Source organism: Ailuropoda melanoleuca, chromosome 2 (assembly GCF_002007445.2).
Source record: "Ailuropoda melanoleuca isolate Jingjing chromosome 2, ASM200744v2, whole genome shotgun sequence".
NCBI lineage: Eukaryota > Metazoa > Chordata > Mammalia > Carnivora > Ursidae > Ailuropoda > Ailuropoda melanoleuca.
The window spans coordinates 92,058,151-92,082,541 of record NC_048219.1 but is presented as its reverse complement, the minus strand read 5'-3'; the positions used below and the strand labels follow the sequence as shown (position 1 = coordinate 92,082,541).

At 36.4% G+C, this 24,391-nt stretch overlaps 1 protein-coding gene across 1 annotated transcript in view; it reads left to right on the top strand.

The window, feature by feature from the left end:
• The window catches only part of UGGT1 (UDP-glucose glycoprotein glucosyltransferase 1), a 126,076-nt gene that overhangs the window by 50,074 nt on the left and 51,611 nt on the right, over window positions 1-24,391 (top strand). Inside the window, exons 12-16 of the mRNA XM_034641928.1 lie at window positions 1,132-1,251; window positions 2,805-2,890; window positions 6,584-6,719; window positions 8,634-8,765; window positions 15,128-15,292. Of these exons, the coding sequence (XP_034497819.1) occupies window positions 1,132-1,251; window positions 2,805-2,890; window positions 6,584-6,719; window positions 8,634-8,765; window positions 15,128-15,292 (639 nt within the window). The remainder of the gene's footprint in view (window positions 1-1,131; window positions 1,252-2,804; window positions 2,891-6,583; window positions 6,720-8,633; window positions 8,766-15,127; window positions 15,293-24,391) is intronic.

The window sequence follows — 24,391 nt, the reverse complement described above, 5'->3', positions numbered from 1 at the left end:
AGATCTTATTTTCTTGGAAGAAAACAATGTTTCTGTCCAAATCCTCTTTTACTTCCACCCCTTTCCTCCCTGCAGCTGATTGTTCTTTATAAGTAGGTGTGCATTCCTCCTGTCCCTTACTTTATTACTTTATTTCCTATTGTATGTTTTGAAAATTTGAAAAATGCCATAGCAGTGTCCCTTCATCATTTTCCTTGTTACTCAGCAATTTTGTCAGGACTCACATAGTTTGACCCATATAGATCTATTTTATCCTATCATGTTTTATATTTTGCTTATTAAAAAAAAAGATCTTTTGTATAGTCACAGTTTAAAAGTCAGGACATACAGAAGGGTATGTCATCATACCCATACCTCATCACCTGGCTGTCCAGTTTTTCTACCTAGAAGTAACAGGCATTATCAATTACTTGTGTATCCTTTCAGAAATACTGTTTACACAAACAAGGTAATGTTCACATACTTTCCCACCTTGTCCTTTTTGTAGAAATGTTACATACTGTTTACTCACTGTTCCCTTTATAGAATTAAGTTATATCCAGTTTTTTGCTGTCACAAGCAGTACTTTTGTACCTCTCTCTCTGTGCATATATGTGAGAATTTATTTAGGATGGACACCTAGAACTAGAGTACTTCTCTAAAGTGACTGTTTGAGGCACCAGCATTGGGTGAGAGTTCCAATCGCTCTCTTCCCTTGCCTATTCTTGGATATTGACAAACATTAAAATTTTTTCAATTTAACGAGTGTGAAATTTCGCTGTGGTTTTAGTTTCTAATTTAGTGAAGATTTGCATCTTTCCTTGTGTTAATTACCTTGTTTAATTTCCTCTGTAAATTTCTTCATATCTGTGGCTTATTTTCATTTCTTATATGTTGCGGACCATTTTTTATTGATGTGTTAGATTTCTGTACATAGTTTTGATACTAGCCTTTATTGGTTTTGTAGGTTGCAAATATCTTCTGTGGCTTGTGTTTTAGTCATTCTTTTTTCTGCTATATCTTTGTATTTTTGAAAATGTTTTTTTCCCATGTGATTCTTCTTAAAATCATTTCAAGTCTTACTGTTATTTCTGGTGATTTCACTAATAGTGACTCAAGTATATGCACCATGTTGTGCTATTTTTTTCCTAGTGGATCAACAATTTGGAGGTTGACAGCAGATATAATTCATGGCCTTCTAGTCTGCAAGAGTTGCTTCGACCCACCTTTCCTGGTGTTATCCGGCAGATCAGGAAAAATTTGCATAACATGGTGAGTAAAACTACTTACTGTCTGGTGATGAGCTGTTTCTCCCTTGTCCTCTCCCTTACCTTGCAGCCATATTTATAACGTTCATTTCTCTCCTGTACTAATTGCTTCTCCCACCACTATGACCACTAAATATGTTCTTTTTCTACCTCCATATTCAAACTGAAGGGTTTTTAAATGTATTGATCATGTGTGAGGCTGTGAGATGTCACAGTGGCAATACTGCTGCCATCAGCTTATAAAAAAATGTTCCTCATCCTTAACCTGAAAGTTTAGGCCATGTTGTTTTAGTTTTTTAAGATTTATTTATTTATTTAATTTAATTTAATTAATTTATTTTTTTAAAGATTTTATTTATTTATTTATTTGACAGAGATAGAGACAGCCAGCAAGAGAGGGAACACAAGCAGGGAGAGTGGGAGAGGAAGAAGCAGGCTCATAGCAGAGGAGCCTGATGTGGGGCTCGATCCCACAACGCCGGGATCACGCCCTGAGCCGAAGGCAGACGCCCAACCGCTGTGCCACCCAGGCGCCCCTATTTATTTATTTTAGAAAGAGAGTGAGCGAGAGAGCTTGCAAGCAAGAGTTGGCGGGGGAGGAGTAGAGGGAGAAGGAGGGAGAGAGAATCTTAAGCAGACTCTGCACTGAGCATGGAGCCTGATGTGGGGCTTGATGTCATGACTCTGAGATCACAACTTGAGCCGAAACCAAGAAGTCAGACCTTTAACCGACTGTGCAGTGCAGGCGCCCCTTATTTTAGTTTTAAGATAGTTTTACTTAGAAGATGAATATGGTGCTACTCTTTTCCTTTAATATCTTAATCTCTAAAATTTAAATAAATCTTTCTGTGAGCTCCTACTTGTTAATTCCTTATTTCACTGCTTTAGAGAGAGAGAGGAGGAGGTTCCTTAGTTGGGTCTCTTTTTCCCTCTCATTTCTTCCTTTTCCAACATTTGCTCTTAAAGAGATTGGGGGCAGGTCTCCTTCCCCAGAACTTGCAAGGGAGACTGTTCTCTGTACTTGTCTTACTCTTGAAACCACTTTTTTTCCTTCCCAGTCAAAATTTCATTCTCTTTTTCTTACTATATATCTGAACCTTATTAAATGGGATTATATACGTATTTAAAACATATCATGAGACCTTAATACATGAGAGCTATTATTGTGATCTAAAAATTGAGTTCTAAATGAATTCTTAATTCAGAGATGCTTAGAAATGAATACACAAAAAAGATAATCTCCATTTTCTAAGGTAGGAGAATTAATAAAATGGGTTTTTTTTTTAGGTGTAGTAAAACTATAGGTGTTAGTAATCTGGAACACAATTCCCATGTTATTCGCAGAACATCATGAGGAAATCACTTCACATTTCAGTACTGCATTCTTTTGAACATTAGGGAGGGAAACTGCTGTTTGTGTTACTCCTCTTTCATGTGGTTCAAGGGTCGCTGGGAAAAGATTACTTTCAAGTGTAGAGAGTAACAGCATTATTATTGGCCCTGTGACATTTGAATAAATTTCATTTTGTGTGTTCCCTTCCCCCTTCCCCTTTACAGGTTTTCATAATTGATCCTGCTCATGAGACCACAGTAGAGTTGCTTAACACAGCTGAGATGTTCCTCAGTAATCATATACCACTAAGGTAACACTGGTATTGATTGAATGATGTATGTCTAATTAGCTGAGGTTTTGTCATTCTTAAATGTAAGTCTGGTGCTACTGGATAATTAATAGTTGGATCATTAATGGCAGTTGTATCTTTTATTTAAGTATGAAGCAGTATCTTTTGGGGTAGAAAATTTGATTCTCAATGAATAAAAGCTTACTGCCATTGAATTATTAATAAATAGCCCATGTAAAAATAGTTTGTGGTCTCAGCTTGTTTCCTAGTGAAAGGGAATTCTCCTAGGTAAGTGTCCGCATCACAAAGCCTATTTCCCTTTTCAGTGGAGATAAAGAGCTTTGCCAACAACTTTTTTAGACTGCCAAGAACTAAGTGTACATGCAGCTTTTTTTTTTTTTTTTTTTTAAGATTTTAGTTATTTATTTGACAGAGAGAGAGAGACACACAGTGAGAAGGGGAACACAAGCAGGGGGAGAGGGAGAAGCAGGCTTCCCGCTGAGCAGGGAGCCCGATGCGGGGCTCGGTCCCAGGACCGTGGGATCATGACCTGAGCCAAAGGTGACACTTAACCGACTGAGCCACCCAGGTGTCCATTTTCACTTATATTCTGAATAATGTCGACCAAAATTTGAATTCTTAGAGAAGTCTAGCTAACAAATATTGTGTGTTCCGTACCCAGCACTGAGCTAAATGCTGTGGATAGTATCTAAACTGTATTCCTACCTTCTTGGAAAAAGACTGTGCATACTTTCAGACACTTTAAGAAAATTTTTGATCAGATGCTAGGTTATGTCCTAGTCATAGTGCTTTAGAATTTCAGGGAAGCAAAAGATTATGAACTAAGATACTTGGGAGGGACAGGGGTTTCACAGGACACTTGGATAGTAGTTAAACTTTGAAGAAAATAGAGGGTTTTTGTTGATGGAAGAGCAGAGATTTTTAGTGATTTTTTTCATGTAAAATATGAATCCCCCCTGCTTTATGGAGGACTAAACTACTGGATTGCAGCCAGAGCTATATTTTGATTAAAAGGGACATAAAAGAACACTGAAGTTGTTGGCCCATGGTACACGATGGGCACTAAGTAGGTATTTATTGAATTGCATTGAGGGACAAGGAGAGGGAATGTGGTTTTCACATTGTGAGGGTAGGTGAGAAGACACGTAACTCATAGGCAGTAGAGAGATGTGTTGGCATACGTAGTTGGTGTAGAGACCCAAGGCAGACTGGCTGTTGTTTCCCTTGCTGTGTTACACTAGGGTCTTGACAGGGGCTGAGGAGAGGAGGTGACAAATCTGGGAGACTCCCTAGTACCACAGGGAGTCTGCCTGTAGAAGTCTGAAGAACCCTAGCTAACAGAAAAACTCTGATGCCCCTTCTAAAAATTGGAAATGTGGAAAAGGGAATTCCTTTGTGAGAAGATATTTAGCTCTTATTTTTGTTTTCATAAGGATAACATTTAGGTCATTTCTGCCTGGAACCCACTCATATGATATCTGTTATCAGTGGGATTTTAAAAAACAAACACAATTTTAATCTATAAACAAACCCTCTTGCCACCACCATCTACATATATACACACTCTCCACATACCTCAGGAGAGCATGATGTTTGATATGTATCTTCTTGTATTTTCTTCTTCTATTTTTAGGCTTTGCCTTTTTCTTTTTTTAATTAATAGACTTTGTATCTTTTAGAGCATTGTTAATTAGCCCATATTGATACATTATTATTAACTAAAGTTCATGGTTTATATTATGGTTCATTGTTTGCATTGTATAGTCTTTGGGTTTTGACAAATGTATAATGACATGTTTCCACCATCACACAATCCTACAGAATCCTCCGTGCCCCACCTGTTTGTCCTTCCCTCTCAACTGCTGGCAACCACTGGTCTCTTTATTGTCTCCATTGTTTTGCCCTTACCAGACTTGTGATATATATATATATATCTTTATTAGATGGGCTTTTTTTTTTTTTTTTTTCCATTTAGCAGTATGCTTTTAAGGTTTGTTCATGTCTTTTTATGGCTTGGTAGACCATTTCATTTTATTACCAAATAATATTCCGTTATATAGATGTACTCTAGTGGGGTTTTTTTTTTTTTTTTTTTTTTTAATCCAGTCACCTATTGGTAAACATCTTGGTTGCTTCCAAGTTTGGGCAATTATAAATAAATTTGCTGTAAACATCTGTGTGTAAATTTTTGTATGGACATAAGTTTTTAGCTTATTTGGGTATATACCAAGGGACACAATTGCTTTATCTTATGGTGAAAAGTGTTTTGTTTTATTAGAAATTGCCACACTGTCTCCGAAGTGGTTCTACTATTTTGCGTTCTTACCAGCAATGAATAAGAGTTCCTGTTGCTCCACATTCTCTCCAGAATTTGGTGTTGTCAATGTTTTGGATTTTTTCCATTCTGATTGTTGCGCAGTGGGATCCCATTGTGGTTTTACTTTGAAATTCCCTAATTACATGATGTTGAGCTTTTTTTTTTTTTTTTTTTGCTTATTTGCCAACTGTGTGCCTTGGTTGCTGAGATACCAATTCAGATCTTTTGTCTATTTTAAACTTTTTGTTGTTGTTGAGTTTTAAGAGTTCTTCGTATATTTTGGATATCTGTCCTTTATCAGATACATGTTTCTCAGTTTCTTACAGGGTTTCTGCCAGTCTGTGGCTTGTTTTCCTTCTCTTAATGGTATCTTTCACAGAGCAGAAGTCAATGAAGTTTAGCGGATCCTTTTTTTTTTGGTCATTGATCATGTTTTTGCTTGTTAGATCTAGTAAGTCATTGTCCAACCCAAGATGACCTAAATTTTCCGTGTTGTTTTCTAGGAATTTTATAGTTCGGTGTTTTACATTCATGTTTATGATCCATTTTGAGTTAATTTTTTGTGAGTGGTATAAGGCTTCTGCCTAGATTTTTTTTTTTTTTTTGCGTTGTGGATATTCTGTACCATCACCATTTGTTAAAAAGACTGTCCATTCTCAGTTGAATTGGTTTTACTCCAATATGTGGGCGAGTGACTTCTGTATTGGCCAGTGCGAGTTTTTTTTTTTTTTTTCCCAGTTTGTAGATGTGTAATGGTATCTTTTTGTGATTCACTCTTTTAAATTAATTTAAATTTTAAAATGTGATAAACGTTAACCTTGGTTGTAGCTTTTTGCTAACAGATAACAGTGAACATTTTTATGTTTTCCATTTACCTGCGATTTTCATCTTGCCTATGTTAATCTCAAAATCCACCCCCCTTTTTGTATGTTTTCACATTCTGAAAATGTTCACTTCCCCTAATTTTTGCTTAAAAACAACAAAATCTCCATCTAAAACTATAGCGAACCCTTCATGTCAGTAAAGGCCTTTCACCATGTGGAAACAATGTGCTTTAACAGTTGAAAAGTTAAGCCATCTTTGGGAACCTGCTTTTCTATTCTGTAAGTGATGAATGCCTTTGCCAGCTGTATTAGAGTAGGATGTGAACTGTGCTTTTCAGGAGCGGAAGTTTTCAGTAGAGGAAGTTACAGTATGTGAGTGGGATACAAGGATGCCATTCTTTTTAACCAGTTGCATTTTTTTAATAATAATATTTTTTTATTATATTATGTTAGTCACCATACAGTACATCCCTGGTTTTTGATGTAAAGTTCGATGATTCATTTTTGAGATAATTTCTTTTTCTTCTTTTTGCCCTTCCCCCTCTCCCCCAGAATTGGTTTAATCTTTGTGGTTAATGACTCTGAAGATGTTGATGGGATGCAAGATGCTGGAGTGGCTATTCTGAGAGCGTATAATTATGTTGCCCAAGAAGTGGATGATTATCATGCCTTCCAAACTCTGATACATGTATGTTTTCAATCAAAATGGCGAATAATTTTCTTAATGTAATGTACTCTAAAAAACAGTATAAGTTAAGAGAATTTTATATTTCTGTAAATTATTATTCTCTGAACCTTTGTGTTTTATATTTAAGCATTGCTTTTACTGGTTCACTGATGTTAATAATAGATTGCTGTGATTTCAGCTAAGATAAGATTTCTTAGGACCTCTACTAATGTACCTTAGTCTTCTGCCTTTTGGTGACTTGAAATCACTAATTAATTTTTTCTTTTTTCTTTTTTGGTAAATGTGATGTTCTCTGCTTGTTTAAAAAAAGTTTGCTTTTTTTCTTTTTAAGGTCTTTATGGTATTTTCATTTAATTAATATCAAGTCATAAATTCTTGTTGTCTGTTTTCTCCATATTTTTTACCTTGGGAACTGAAATGCCCTGAGTTTTATATATACTGCAGATACTTTCTCAAGTTCAAACAAGAAACTCTTTTATTTTCTTTTTTTCTATTTTTGAATATAAAAAATTTATAAGTAACAGTTCTTTTGCTTACAGATTAGTGGTAATTATTAAAAACTATCTTTGAAGCAGTTGATTTTTACCACTTATTTTTTAACCTGTAAACATGTCAGCCTGCTGCTTATTATGTTTGTTATGTTTATTGTTTAGAGATTCAGTCTGGGGCATTTTTTATTAGTTAAAATGTTCATTTATTTATTTGGCTAACATCTATTAAAGACTTACCATTTGCCAGGCCTGGTACTAGCTGCAAGGGATACAAAGAAGAATAAGACTTCACCCCTGTCCTCAAAGACCTTACAGTCTAGTGGGGGACATGTCCATGCAGATGGTTAATGCAATGTGGGAAGCACAGCCAACTCTGGCAGCACTAGGACCTCACTCCTGTAGGGATGGCATTGTTGTGGAGTAGGAAGTTGTCCCAGCTGAGTGTAGGAGGAAAAACAGGAGTCAGTTGAACAATGGCTGCAAATCGGAGGTAGTGATTCCTTTGTCTGTATGGCGCGAGCAGAGCTGAGAGGGGAACCTAGTCATCGAGGCTGTCAGGCCATGCGATGAGTGTCCAGTTTGCAGAGGTTAAACTCCAGTTAAAAACATCATTCTGATGCATGTATGGAGATGGATCTGATGGAGGGTAAAGACAGTGGCAGGGATAGTGGTTAGTGAGCTGTTGCTGGGATCTCTGTGAGAGAGATGGTGAAGGGTGGTTAGCAATAGGGCCATAGAGGCAGAAATAAGTTCAGAAGAAGTTGTTGAGGATATGTTTTAATGTCTGCTTTTTAAAGTTGTTCCCCCACCCCCACAGCTGTATATATGACGGTGTATATGTATATGAGTTTTCATTTTTTCAAATTTTTATTTGCAACAGCAAAAACATTGTATGTTCATTGTAAAAATTTTTAAAAAATAATATTAAAGTGTATCAATTTAAAATTTCTCTGTCTTTCCATTTCCTAATCCTGCTCCTTAAAGGCAACCACTCTTAGAAGGTTGTCTTATGTCCTTCTAGGTGTTTAACTGTATACAGACACAGTTGTGTTATTTGTTTTATATCTGCTTTTTAAAACCAAGGATTTTGCCATACCTATTTTATAACTTTCGCCCCTCTAAGCATCCTGGCCATGAGTTCTTATTTTAAGGATTATGTAAAGATATTCACATTTTAAAAAAATTAACACATTTTTGCATTTGGGACTTAATGTGAGTATGAACTGATTGGGTCATTTTAAGAATATGTAGTTTCTAATATAATAAGGAAGTATATGAAAAATGGAGAATTGCTAACATGTTCCATTTTACCTTTCAAGAAAAATAGCCGTGTTTTCCCTCTACAAAAGAAATCTTTTGTAATAAACATTCTGAAATTTGAATTTAAAAGTGTGTTTGGTTGCCTCATTTTTCTTTTCTTCAGATATATAACAAAGTAAGGACTGGAGAAAAAGTAAAAGTTGAACATGTGGTCAGTGTCCTAGAGAAGAAGTATCCATATGTTGAAGTGAATAGCATTTTGGGGATTGACTCTGCTTATGATCGGAATCGGAAGGTAAGAAATTCTTGGCACTTATCATTGGACTGCAACGCTTGCTTTCCTTACCTTCCTTTTATGGGGAGTTGTTGTTAATAAAGGTAGTAGTGCTTAAAGTATTTAGGTACTTAGCATTTAACAGTTTAAAAACCAGGTTAGTTTTCTGTGTTTGTGAATGCAATTTATATTTCAATTTCAATATATTTCATTTTTATATTTATATTTCAATTTCAGTTATATTTCAGTGCATTATATTTCAATTTAAATTTCAGCTTATATTTCAATCATTGATTTTTAGCTGGCATATTAACTATTAAATTGAAAAACAGATTTCTTTTACACAGTGCAGTGCTAGTACTTGTGTGATGTATGTTCCACATAAAAGCTATTAGAAGTGTATGATGTATCCTTGCCAGGATATGACTTATATTGATGTTGTTTCGGCTAAAGATAAAAATATATTAAGACATGTAGTAAACAGAATGGCAAAGTTTGATAATAAGTTTATAGGGAAATATTTAAAATTTTTATTTAAAGATAATACTATTTTTTGTGAGACATTAAATACAGTAATACTGTTACAGGCAGGAGCAAGGTAGTCAGTTTATTGAAAATAAATGTTTAAGCAAGGAATCTAAAAACATTTCTGAGAAATTTTAATTTAAAACAATAAAAATGTATTTACAAACCTTTTTTTACTTTTAAGTGAAGGACATGTTTCTTCATGGTTCAGTCTTGGTAGGTTGTATGCTTCTAGAAGTGTATCGATTTCTCTCCATAAATTGTTCATAGAAGTCTCATGATGCTTTGCACCACAGAAATGTGGTGTCAGTTCTGATTTTATTTATCTAATTTTTTTCTCTTTATTTGTCTAGAAAAGGCTTTTTGCCGATTTTGTTTATCTTTTGAAAAAACAGCTAAGTTTCATTGAACTTTTCTATTTGTTTTTCTCATCTCTGATCTTTGTTTTTTTCCTTCAGCTAAATTTGGGTTTAGTTCTTTTTTCCCCTAGTGCCTGGTGGTGTAAAGTTAGGCTTCTTATTTGAGATCTTTCTTTTTTCTTAATGTCAGTATTTATCACTATAAAATTCCTTATCAGAACTATTTTTGCTGCATCCTGTAAGTTTTGGTGCAGTATGTTTCCATTTTTGTTTTTTAAGATGTTTCTTTATTTCACTTTTGATTTATTCTTTGACTCACTGATTAAGGAGTTTGTTGTTTAATTTCTACATATTTGCAAATTTTCCAGCTTTCCTCATGTTACTGATTTCTAGAATATTTCATATGTGCTTAAGAAGCCATGTATTCTGCTGCCGTTGGATGGAATATTCTATGTATGTCTTTTAGATCCATTTGGTTTAAAGTATAATTAAATTCCAGTGTTTCCTTACTAATTTCTGTTTGGATTATCCGTTGTTGACAGTGAGGTTTTGAATTCCTCTACTCATATTGTGGTGTTGTCTGTTTCTCCCTTGAGAGTTATTACAAGCGTGTTTTCTGTTGCTGCTTTTAAGACTTTCTCTTTGTCTTTTATTTTTGACAGTTTTATTATAACGTGTCTTGCAGAGGATCTCTTTAAGTTGATTTTGTTTGGTAACCTGTAAGCTTCGTGAACTTCAGTATCAAATCTCTCCCCAGATTTGGGGACTTCTCAGCCATTATTTCTTTAAATAAATTTTTGATCCCTTCTCTATCCTCTTGTCTCCTTCTGGAGCTCTAGTAATTTGTAAATCATCTAGATAATATTTCTTTAATTCTTTTTGTTTTTGTTCTCCTCTGGATAATTTCAAAGTTCCTGTCTTCTGACTCACAGATTCTTTTTTCTGCTTAATTCATTCTGATAATTAATGCTATTTCATTTTTCTTTTCATTTATTGTATTCTTTGGCTTCAGAATATCTGTTTGGTTCTTTTTTATGATTTCTGTCTCTCTTATTAAAAGTGAAATTTCATTTGTGGGTTTTTTTTTTGAATTTTGTTCAATTATTTTTCTATGTTTTCTTGTAATTGAGTTTCCCTTTAAACAGCTTTTGAATTCTTCTTTGGGTAATTTACAGATATCCATTTCTTTGGAATTGGTTACTGAAAGATTATTGTGATCCTTTGGTGCTATCATGCTTTCTTGGTGTTCCTTGCAGTTTTGTGTTGCTTTTTTGCATTTGAGGTAGCAGTCACCTCCCACAGTCTTTACTAACTGCCTTTAGGAGAGAAGTACCTTTTCTCAGACCTGCTAGGAATTCTGAGGCTTTCTCAGGCCATCTGTGGATACATATGCTCCATACTTGTGTACAGAATTCTTAAGCATGCCTAACTTTTCGATTCTACAGTGCCCAAGGCTGGGTGCTGGCTGCCGTTCTTTTTGTTTTCCCCAAGGTGGCCTTAATGCTCCAGTATTTTGTCTCTCTGACTCACATGTTTGGGCTGGCTTTCTGTGCTAGTTCACAAGCCAGCTGGGAAAGCTCACTCTTGCCACCACTGTCAGGAGCATACACGGGGAGGGAGCTGGCCACAGGGTGAGGATGAGTGTAGGTGGGTGTGTCCATGAGCCATTTAGTGGGATCTGTGGATGAAGTGTCCCCAGTGGCTCATGGGTGCGCTTCTTGATGGAGTCCATGATGCAATAAGTAGGATCCATCCCCTTTAAGTGCTTTCTGAGTACCATCTGCTGCCCTCTTTAGCCTCTTTCTACCCCCAGTCACACAGTTCACAATTTGGTACTCTAGATGGGATAAGAGAGAAATGAGCCTCTTTGGCAGTATTCCTTATAGTGGGGGAAGTTGAATGCTTGCTCACCGGCTCACTTGCTGTCAGGTCTCCCCTGCAGGAGAAATCATGGGCCCAGATCTCTTGGTCCTAAGCTGTGCTGCTTTGGGGGAGAGCTGATGGAAGTGAAGTCAGACTGTTCTTCTTATCTTCTCCAATGCATCCAGTCTCATATTTTTTTGCTCCAGTGGTATATTGCAACTTCTCTGCTGGAAACCTGGACTTACACAAAGGCTCTCTCATCTAAAGGTGATTGCTTAAGACAGTTTTTCCTAAGGGTTCTCAGGCTGTAGAGCCAGTTGATTTGTAAATCATCTAGATAATATTTCTATTATCAATGCAGGGTCCACAGACAGGGTTGAAATCTGTATGCTTTTTACATGATGCATGGGTAGGTGAACCTTCTTCTGGGTTCCTTGGCATATGGTGCTGGATCCTAAACCTTCCACAAAGGCAGTTTTGTCTATGGATAGATGCCAAATTATTGTTCGGGATTGGGAAGCACCAATGACGTATGTTCTCTTCAGCCACAATACTGATGTCACTCCTGCTTTAGTGTTAAGTCCCTTTGTTTTAAAGTGTATTAAGTCAGGTTTAGTGTTACAACTGGTCATGAGGTCTATTTAGGGTAAGTTGAACATAGTTCCATATCGTATTGTATCCTTCTGTTCACTCACTTGCCTTATGTGTTTTTTAAAATAAAATAAAACTGATATGGTGTCCAGCGATTTTCTAGATAGACACAAACAACAAGAGTAATAACTCTGTAGAAAAAGAATAGGTGCAATAAAAGGAAAGACGGGCCACTTTGGGAATACCAAAGAATTGAGGGAATTCATGAGGTTTTCTCATACCTTACATTTGGAAAATGTTTAACTTTATTTTTTAATTTTTAATTTTATTTTTTTTCCCTTGGAAGGGAGAAGTGCCTGATTTTCCCCCAGTGTGCTTGCTTGCTTGCTCTTTACCATTTTAACATTAGATCTTACATTGTTTAAAAATTTTCAAGTATAATTAACATACAGTATTATATTAGTTTCAGATGTATAATATAATGATCCACCAATTCCATACACTACTCAGTGCTTGTCAAGATAAGTGTACTCTTGATCCCCTTTATCTGTTTCACTCATCTCCTCACCTGGAAAACGTTTCACTTTGATTTTCTCTCATTCTACTGAAGAAAGAGTACATATTGCCTTTTCATTGTGGATGATTGCTATATCAAAATATTTTCTAGAGAAATATTGGACACATTGAGAAAAAGGATATTTTTACGTTTGTTGAAATCTTGATTTTACTGATGAATCAAATAAATGCGTCACAGACCTAGCTCCTCAGTAGTTTCCCAGTCTTGGCTCTTTTCCTCATCTGTACTGATTAGAGGCCCTTCCTATGTAAGCAAATCATCTTATACCACTTAATTTCCTAGCTATTTGAGTAAACATACTTTCATGACAAGGATGTTGTGAGATTCCCAGAAGTACTGAGAATCTAATGATTAATAAGATTTTCAAAACTGTAGCAGCTGTGCCTCCACATGAAAAAACCCAAAGAAAACAGATTCTTTTGAAAAATTTTTAAGGAGGAATGAGTTCATTTAGCAATTGTTATTACACTTACAAATATCTGTACTGGGGTGCCTTGGGTGGCTCAGTTGTTTAAGCAGCCTACTTGATTCGGCTCAGGTCATGATCTCAGGGTCCTGGGATTTAACCATACATTGGGCTCTGTTCTGGGCGGGGAGTCTGCTTTAGGATTCTTTCTCCCCCGCCCCTCCCCGCTTGTGCATACGATCTCTCTCTCAAATAAGTAAATAAAAATCTTAAAATAAATAAATAACTGTACCTTTTATTATAAATCTGAAGCTATGGTATCCTCCGTGTATGATATTAGAAAGTTGTAATTATTTGTACTGAGCAGTACAATTAAAGTAGAATTTTTAAACTGAAGATAATGTAGTCTAATAGATGTATATTTATATCTTTCAAGCTATTAAGATAATAATATTTAAGAAAAGTCCTAACTTATACATGTAGACATTTTGCGTTTGGCATGTTAACTCTGAGTCCTTATTACTTTCAGTTATCATTTGTGAGTAGCTCATTCATAAGACCTTGCCTGTAATTATGAAGGTTTTAAAATTATTTATAGTTAACAGTTTTAGTTATCATTGATAGAAATTCTCATGTAATTTTTAAGTTTGGCTTTTTGGTAATTAGGCTGCATTCTGTTACTTGGTCTGGTAAGTTATTTACAGTTTGTAAGAAAGGAAGATATATACAGTCAAAACATCTCCCTCCCACTCGTGATTTTCATTTAGTTGCCATTTCCAGAGAAAACCAGTGTTATTTCTTACGGTCACCTAAGAGTTATAATGTGGGTTTGGTTTTGTTTTGTAGGGGGGGATAATTTTCAAAACTCAAAATATGTTAAAATTGAGTTTTTAATGAATGTCTTTGAAATAGTTGAGACATCAAAGAACAGAATTAACATGGGAAGAATTTTAGAAGTGTAAATTTTAAAAGTATAAACTATGATATGTAGAAATGGCAGAAATCAACATAGAAGTCCTTTCTGCCTGTGCCATATTATCATCCACCTGGTAAGTCTATACCATTAGTTACTGTTGTGGCTAGATCTGATTAGAACCTAATTAGTCTGTTGACGATTGTCAGTTATACAATTGAAGTACTTTTCTATCTATATATAAATATATATAATTCTGCTATTTTCAGAAAGTATTAGTTAAAAGATGTCTTACAAGAATGTTTTAAGGAATCCTTTTTACATCTTGGGTAGTAATGTAGATTTTACTTTGACAAGTTAGTCGGGTTTGTGGTTGATATCTAGGGGGAAGTACCCCTATACTGACTACCACAGAAGAATGTTCATCTTAGATATATTTACCTTTTTGTTGGCCTGGTATTTCCCTGCTAAGGAACCTCTGTTGTCTTGGAGAAGGAAAACGATTGGGCTTAGTATATTATGGAGCAATTTTCAAGCAGTGTTTACCACCAGCCTTGTTTTGTTTTCTAGAAGTGTAATTTCTATGTTAGTGATAGGGATCCTTTTAAATTTAGATTGGGGTATAAATATTTCATCTCAGGCTATCTGCCCAGGAGCACTCATAATTTATGGCAGTCTGTCATTGTGCTTCCCATGATGATAGCCTCTAGCCACATGTGGCTTTTAAAATGAAAATTAATTAATTTCAGGTGCTCAGTAGTTACATGTGGTTAGTGGCTGCTGCATTGGACAGCAAAGATAGGATAGCTCCATCATTGTTGATAGATCTGTTATACGTCTTGGCTATAGTATATGTAATTAAAGTTTGGTAGCCTGGGTAGCTTAAAATTACCCTCACCCCCAAATCACTTACTAATTTGCAAGGTTTTGTGGTTTTACAAAAGCTCAGTAATTAGTTTCATATTACCCAGTAGGATATTAAGTGTGTCTCTTCTGATATTTCTTTAAAGGCATTTCTTTAGTTATTTCTTGGTGACCATATTTCTGTTGATTTTACTTTTCTCGTTAGCACATGTATGTATGAAAAATATGCTTTGTTCCATTTGTTTCATGAAGGACAAAAGATGTTTGTGGTCCCTTGTGTTTCAGGAAGCGAGAGGCTACTATGAGCAGACTGGGGTTGGTCCACTGCCTGTTGTTCTGTTCAACGGAATGCCCTTTGAAAAGGAACAGTTAGATCCTGATGAGTTGGAAACCATCACAATGCATAAAATCCTGGAGACCACAACCTTCTTCCAAAGAGCAGTGTACTTGGTGAGTGGTATTTCAAGGGTGATTTTGAAAGAGAATGGTTTGCTTAAGTTTTTATAGACTCTGTAGTAAGCAATAATATTCTTTCAGTATTACTGTTTTTTATACACTTGTTATTGGTTTGTAGATTCCCAGCAAGTTATGCTATAATGAAAATATTCACGAGACTTTCTGTACATTGTATTCGAAATAGCTAAATTTATTGTTGTCAAGATTAAATGTTAAATGTTTATTTAAAAAATTCTAAAGAACTGGGGCGCCTGGGTGGCGCAGTCGTTAAGCGTCTGCCTTCGGCTCAGGGCGTGATCCCAGCGTTCTGGGATCGAGCCTCACATCAGGCTCCTCTGCCAGGAGCCTGCTTCTTCCTCTACCTGCCCCCCCCCTCCCCCCCGGCCGCTTGTGTTTCCTCTCTCACTGGCTGTCTCTGTCAAACAAAATCTTTAAAAAAAAAAAATTCTAAAGAACTTAACATTTGTAAGAGACATTTGTTCTACTTGTAAGGAAATTTTGTTAGGAAAGACTTAAATATTATATATTTATATTTTATATTTATATAATTTATATATATATAAATAAAAATAGTTATTATCGGGACATAATTCACATGCCTAAAACTCAGTATTTTAAAGTGGACAATTCAGTGTATTTAGTGTATACACAGATTTATGCAAGTTTAACCTCTGTGTAATGTCAGAACATTATCGTTACCCCTAAAATCCAGTGCCCTGTAGCATTCACTCTGCATTTGAGTCTATCCTAGACCCTGACAGCTATAAATTTATTTTCTTTCTCTATGGATTTGCCTATTTTGGACATTTAATATTGTATGATTTGGGACATAAATATTGGTCTTTTTAAAAAAATTTTTTATTTTATTATGTATGTTAGTCACTGTACAGTACATCATTAGTTTTTGATGTAGTGTTCCATGATTCATTGTTTGCATATAACACCCAGTGCTCCATGCAATATGTGCCCTTCTTAATACCGTACGTCACCAGGCTAACCCATCCCCTCCCTCCCCTCTGAAACCCTCAGTTTTTTTCCTATTGTCCATAGTCTGTCATGGTTCGTCTCCCCCTCTGATTTCCCCCCTTCATTTTCCCCTTCCTTCTAATGTCCTCCATGCTAGTCCTTATGTTCCATATATGAGTGAAACCATAAGATAATTGTCGTTCTCTGCTTGACTTATTTCACTTAGCATAATCCCTTCCAGTTCCATCCATGTCGATGCAAATGTTGGATATTCATCCTTTCTGATGGCTGAGTAAATGTTCTGTTGTATACATGGATCACATCTTCTTTATCCATTCATCTGTTGAACGGCATCTCGGCTCCTTCCACAGTTTGTCTATTGTGAACATTGCTGCTATGAACACTGGGTGCATGTGCCCATTCTTTTCACTACATCTGTATCTTTGGGGTAAATATCCAGTAGTGCATTTGCTGGGTCATAGGGTAGCTCTATTTTTAACTTTGTGAGGAACCTCCGTACTGTTTTCCAAAGTGTCTGTACCAGCTTGCATGCTCACCAACAGTGTAAGAGTGTTCCCCTTTCTCCACATCCTCTCCAACATTTGTTGTTTTTGCCTTGTCAATTTTTGCCATTCTAACTGGTGTAAGGTGGTATCTCAGTGTGGTTTTGATTTGAATTTCCCTGATGGCTAATGATGTTGAGCATTTTTTCATGTGTCTGTTAGCCATTCGTATGTCTTCTTTGGAGAATTGTCTGTTCATGTCTTCTGCCCATTTTTTTGACTTGATTATTTGTTTTTTTTTTTTAATGTTTTTTTATTATATTATGTTAGGCACCATACAGTACAGATTATTTGTTTTTTGGGTGTTGAGTTTCAGAAGTTCTTTATAGATCTTGGATACCAGCCCTTTATCTGTAGTGTCATTTGCAAATATCTTCTCCCATTCTGTGAGTTGCCTCTTTGTTTTGTTGACTGTTTCCTTTGCTGTGCAGAAGCTCTTTATCTTGATGAAGTCCCACAAGTTCATTTTCGCTTTTGTTGCCCTTAGCTTTGGAGATGTGTCTTGAAAGAAATGGCTGTGGCTGACGTTGAAGTTTTCCTCTAGGATTTTGATGGATTCCTGTCTCAAATTTAGGTCTTTCATCCATTTAGAGTTTATCTTTGTGTATGGTGTAAGAGAATGGTCGAGTTTCATTCTTCTGTGTATAGCTATCTAGTTTTTTCAGCACCATTTATTGAAGAGACTGTCTTTTTTCCATTGGATGTTTTTTCCTGCTTTGTTGAAGATTAGTTGACCATAGAGTTGAGGGTCCATATGTGGGCTCCCTATTGTGCTTCATTGATGTATGTGTCTGTTTTTGTGCCAGTACTTTGCTGTCTTTGTGATCACTGCTTTGTAATATAGGTTGAAGTCAGGTAATGTGATGCTCCCAGCTTTGGTTTTCTTTTTCAACATTTCCTTGGCGATTCAGGGTCTTTTCTGGTTCCATACAAATTTTAGGAATGTTTGTTCCAGCACTTTGAAAAATGCCATTGATATTTTGATCGGAATGGCGTTAAAGTATAAATCGCTCTGGGCAGCATAGACATTTTAACAATGTTTATTCTTTCGATACATGAGCATGGAGTGTTTTTCCATCTTTTTGTGTCTTCCTCAATTTCTTTCAAAAGTGTTCTGTAGTTTCTAGAGTATAGATCCTTTCCCTTTTTGGTTCGGTTTATTCCAAGATATCTTATGGTTTTTGGTGCTATTGTAAATGGAATCAATTCCCTAATTTCTCTTTTTTCAGTCTCATTGTTAGTGTATAGGAAAGCAGCTGGTTTCTGTGCATTGATTTTGTATCCTGCCACATTACTGAATTGCTGTATGAGTTCTAGTAATTTGGGGGTGGAATCTTTTGGGTTTTCTACATAAAGTATCATTTCATCTGCAAAGAGAGAGAGTTTGACTTCTTTGCCAATTTGGATGCCTTTTATTTCTTTTTGTTGTCTGATTACTGAGGCTAGGACTTTAAGCACTATGTTGAACAATAGCATCCCTGTCGTGTTCCTGACTTTAAGGGAAAAGCTCTCAGCTTTCCCTCATTCATAATGATATTCACTGTGGGCTTTTCATAGATGGTTTTTATGAAATTGAGGAATGTACCCTCTATTTCTACACTCTGAAGAGTTTTAATCAGGAAAGGATGCTGTATTTTGTCAAATGCTTTTTCTGCATCAATTGAGAGGATCATATGGTTCTTGTCTCTTCTCTTATTAATGTGTTCTATCACACTGATTGATTTGTGAATGTTGAACCACCCTTGCATCTCAGGAATAAATCCCAATTTGTTGTGATGGATAATCCTTTTAATGGACTATTGGATCCTATTAGCTAGGATCTTGTTGAGAATTTTGGCATCCATATTCATTAGGGATATTGCTCTCTAATTCTCCTTTTTGATGGAGTCTTTGCCTGGTTTTGGGATCAGGGTAATGCTGGCCTCATAGAATGAGTTTGGAAGTTTTCCTTCTCTTTCTATTTTTTGAAACAGCTTCAGGAGAATAGGTATTATTTTTTCTTTGAATGTTTGGTTGACTCCCCTGGGAATCCATCAGACCCTGGACTCTTGTTTTTTGGGAGGTTTTTGATCACTGCTTCAATTTCATTACTGGTTATTGGTCTGTTCAGATTGTCAGTTTCTTCCTATTCTAGTCTTGGTAGTTTATCAGGTTTCCAGGAAGGCATCCATTTCTTCCAGGTTGCTTAATTTGTTGGCATATAGTTGTTGATAATAATTTCTAATAATTGTTTCCCTTTCCTTGGTGTTAGTCGTGATCTCTCCCCTTTCATTCATAATTTTATTAATTTGTGTCCTTTCTCTTTTCTCTTGGATAATCCTGGCCAGTGGTTTATCGATCTTATTAATTTTTTCAAAGAACCGGCTTCTAGTTTCCTTGATCTGCTCTGCTGTATTTCTGGTTTCTAATTCATTGATCTCTGCTCTAATCTTAATTATTTCTCTTCTGCTTGGCTTAGGCTTTATTTATTGATCTTTCTCTAGTTCTTTAAGATGTAAAGTTAGTTTGTGTATTTGGGATTTTTCTGGTTTTTTTTGAGTGAGGCTTGGATGGCTGTGTATTTCCCCCTCAGGACCACCTTTACAGTATCCTATGGGTTTTGGACTGATGTGTTTTCATTCTCATTGGTTTCCATTGAATTGTTTAACTTCTTTGATTCCATGGTTTACCCATTCTTTTTTTTTTTTTTTTTNTTTTTTAAAGATTTTATTTATTTATTCGACAGAGATAGAGACAGCCAGCGAGAGAGGGAACACAAGCAGGAGGAGTGGGAGAGGAAGAAGCAGGCTCAATTGCGGAGGAGCCCGATGGGGCTCGATCCCATAACGCCGGGATCACGCCCTGAGCCGAAGGCAGACGCCTAACCGCTCTGCCACCCAGGCGCCCCTACCCAAACATTCTTAAGCAGGGTGATCTTTAGCTTCTAAATGTTTGAATTTCTTCCAAATTTTTTTTTGTGATTGAGTTCCAGTTTCAGTGCATTGTGGTGCGAGAATACGCAGGGAATAATCTTAGCTTTTGGTTGAGAACTGATTCGTGATGCAGTATGTGGTCTATTCTGGAGAAAGTTCCATGTTCATTTACCCTTCACTTTTAAGTGATAGTTTGCTTGGATATGGAATTCTTGGTTGATGATCTTTTCCTTTTAGCACTTTTAATAGGCCATTCCATTGCCATTTGATCTTTGTAGGTTCTCTTGAGAAACTAGCTGTTAATCTTATTGAGGATCCAGTCTGTTAGGAATCTCTTCTTGTTCCTGTTTTCAGGGTCTTTTATTTGTGTTTCATTTTGGACATTTCATTAATTTGTCTAGATGTGGAACTATGAATTTTCCTACATGGAGTACATTACATTTCTTAAATATCAAAATTAGGAGCTTTCCTTCCAATCATTTTTTCTAATAGTCTTTCTGCCTGTAATGACACCAGACTACTCAGAGTTAGGCCAAATGTGACAGTTTAAGGACATAATTTCCTACAAGGTTGCCTTCATTTCAGACACTAGCCACAAGTTTGGAGGTCCCCAGATCACCCTCACTTAGTATGAACTGGCTAAAAATGAGGGGCACTTAATACCCTCCTCAGTTTTGGTAATTGCTAGAATAGCTTACAGAGTTCAGGATAGTGCTATGCTTAAAATTTGTGATATGATAATAAAATAATGCAGATGTGAACCAGCCAAAAGGTGAGGTAGGTTCCAAACATAAAGATTCTGTTATCTTCTCCCTGTGAAGTAAGGATAACAATGCCTTTTCTGCTCATTGGTGTGTGGTAGCACGTGGGGTATTGCCAACCAAGGAAGCTCAGCCAAGTTTTGGTGTCCAGAATTTTTACTGGGGCTTCCTATTTAGCCATAATTGATAGTATCATTGGCTATATGATTGAATTCAGTCTCTAGCCCCTCTTCCTGTTTCCAGAGATCAGACTGATAACTCTGCTGCTCAAAACCCCAATCGTCTAACCGCATGGTTGTCTTTCTGGCGTGGGCAGCCTTCTCTGAGTTGTCTCATTAGCATAAACTGTCTAAAGGCCCACCTTGAGTCACCTCATTAGTATAAACTATCACATGTGATCTGGTAGATGGGGACCCCCCCCCCATGAATAACAAAGATGCCTCTCCTATCACTCAGAAAACTCCAGGATTAAGAAGTTACCTTAATGAGGGCACCAGCCAAATTCTTAATTACACACTCTCTCTCTTCCTTTCCTCTCCTGCATAGATGCATATATTGATACTCTGTAGTATCCCCACAAGTCTCTTTCTTTTCCTGAGATTGGATAATCTCAGTTAATGTATCTTTAAATTCACAGGTTTTTTTTTTGTTTCATTTTGTTTTGTTTCGTTTTACTGCTAATAGCAGTAAATTAGCAGTTAATTCTAGCTAGTATTAGCTAATAGCTAAAATCTGCTATTGAGTCCTCAGCAAATATTTAATTTCAGTTATTGTATTTTTAACTGCTTTTTCTATTTGTTTTTTTCCCATAATTTCTTTCTCTTTATTGATACAGTCTATTTGGTGAGACCTAAGTCTCAAAGTTTCCTTTAGTTTGCTAGACAGGGTTTCCTTTTGTTTTTTGAGTATATTTAAAAGAGCTGATTTAAAGTCTTTGTGGAGTAAGTCCACTGCTTGGGCTATTTTAGAAACAGTACTCATTTATGGAACATAAGAAATAGGAAGATCGGTAGGAGAAGGAAGGGAAGAATGAAGGGTGGTAAACAGAAGGGGGAATGAACCATGGGAAACTGTGGACTCTGGGAAACAAACTTAGGGCTTCAGAGGGGAGGAGGGTGGGAGATTGGGATAGGCCGGTGATGGGTATTAAGGAGGGCACGTATTGCATGGTGCACTGGGTATTATACGCAAATAGTGAATCATGGAACATCACATCAAAAACTAAGGATATACTGTATGGTGACTAACATAATAAGAAATTATTATAAAACAACAACAACAACATGTGTTAAGTGTTCTTTTCCTTAGTATGAGCCATACATTAATTTTTTTTGCATGTTTTTAAAATTTTTGTCGATAACTGGACATTTTGGCTAATATAATGTGAGACTTGTAGAAATCAGAGTCTTAGCCCTACCAGGGTTTATCGTTGTAGTGCTTGTTTGTTTAGTGACTTTCAATGCTAATTCTTTAAAGTCTGTATTCTTTGTCCCGTATGGCCTCTTAAGTCTCTGCTTGTTAGTTTATTGGTCAGCTAATGAATAAACAGATTTTCTTAAATGTATAAGTCCAAGAAAGTCTCCAATTTTTTCCCAAGAGTGTTTGTGTACGTGTTGGGGCATGCCTTCAACACTCACCTGGCAATTTACAACTTTGCCATAGCTTCCTGTTCTTGCTTGAACAGAGTTTCAGGTTAGTCAGCAGCAAGAGCATTAGGACCTTCTAAGATTTTTTTATGGGCATGCACCCAAACCTGGGCACTGTCCATGTGGCCTTTGAGGTTCCGAGGCATATGTGAGAGCTTTTCAAAACCCCTTATGGACATCTCATTCCACAGCTTTTCCTTTTATGTTTTTGCCACTTCATGTTAGCCCAACTGTTGTCACTACTTTGAGCAGCAGACATTAAACAGTTGCTCCTGATTCTTTTTGACAAAGATACCCAGGAAAAAGTTGTTGGCACTGAGTATGGTCTAATTCAGCTCAACTAGCGAGAGCACCTGGGAATATTCCTAGTCTGCTGGTTTCTACATTTTTTTCAGGGCTGTTGGTTTTCAAGACTCCTGTGTAGCTGGGGAGAGATAGATAGTAATAGGGCAAGTGAAAGTGTCACAAAGATTATTTTCCTACCAAGATCCAGCAATTTTTTTTTTTTTTGAATAAAAGTCATTTGGAATTTTGTAAGCCTTTGGTTAATTTCCAGAGTTTTGAAAAAATTTCACAATTTTTTCCTAGTGTCCTTGGTGGTTTTTTTTTTTTTTTTTTTTGAGGAGAAGCTTTCCAGAGATCTTCACTCAGTTATTTCTGCTGAATGGCACTCTCAAATACAGTATTTTTATTGTAGTAAAATATACAAAACAAAATTTTACCACTTGAACCATTTTAAATTCTGCATAGACACATTAAGTATATACAGAGTTGAGCAACTTTTACCACTACCTCTAGAACATTTTTATCATCTCAAACAGCAACTGTTTACCCGCTAAACAGTAACACTTCATTGCTGGCTCTTATCAGCCACTGGTAACCACTCTTCTGCTTTTTTGTTATGAGTTTGCCTATTCTAGGTGGCATCATAGAGTGTGTCATTTTTGTGTCTTGCTTATTTTAAGGTTTGTATGTGTTGTAGCATGTATCAGAATTTCCTTCCTATTAAAGTTGAATTATATGCATATACCACATTTTATTTATCCATTCATGTGTTGGACGTTTGGGTTTTTTCCACCTTTTTGTTATTGTGAATACTGCTGCTATGAACTTTGGTGTACAAATATCTGTTCAACTCTTTGCTTTCAATATTTTTGGATATATACCTAGTGGATTTGCTGGATTGTATGGTAATTCTGTCTTTTAACATTTTGAGGAACTACCAGATTATTTTTTAAAGTAGCCATACCATTTTACATTCCTACCACCAAATATACAAAAATCTCATTTCTCCACATCCTCTTTTTTTTTCTTTTTTTTTTTTTTTTAAAGATTTTTTTTTATTTATTTGACAGAGATAGAGACAGCCAGCGAGAGAGGGAACACAAGCAGGGGGAGTGGGAGAGGAAGAAGCAGGCTCACAGCAGAGGAGCCTGATGTGGGGCCCGATCCCTTAACGCCGGGATCACGCCCTGAGCTGAAGGCAGACGCTTAACCGCTGTGCCACCCAGGCGCCCCTCTCCACATCCTCTTTAATAGTTGCTTAGTTTCTCTTTTTTTGATGATGACTATTCTAGTTGGTGTGAAGTGGTATACCGTTGTGTTTTTTTTTTATTAACATATAATGTATTACTTATTTCAGGGGTACAGGTCTGTGATTCATCAGTCTTATATAATACCCAGTTCTCATTTGTTACAACACATAACTTCCCAAATGTCTGTCACCCAGTTACCCCTTCCCCCCACCTCCCTCCACTCCAGTAACCCTCAGTTTGTTTCCTATGATTAAGAGTCTCTTATGGTTTGTCTCCCTCTCTGGTTTCATCTTGTGTCATTTTTTCCTCTCTTCCCCTATGTTTTTTAAATTCCACATATCAGTGAGATCATGTGATAATTATCTTTCTCTGATTGACTTATTTTGCTTGGCATAATACCCTGTAGTTCCATCCACGTCATTGAAATGGCAAGATTTCATTTTTTGATGGCTGCGTAATATTCCATTGTATATATATACCACATCTTCTTTGTCCATTCTGCTTTTTATTTGCATTTTCTTTTTCTTTTTTTTTTTTAAAGATTTTATTTATTTATTTGACAGAGATAGAGACAGCCAGCGAGAGAGGGAACACAAGCAGGGGGTGGGAGAGGAAGAAGCAGGCTCATAGCAGCGGAGCCTGACGTGGGGCTCGAACCCACAACGCCGGGATCACGCCCTGAGCCGAAGGCAGACGCCTAACCGCTGTGC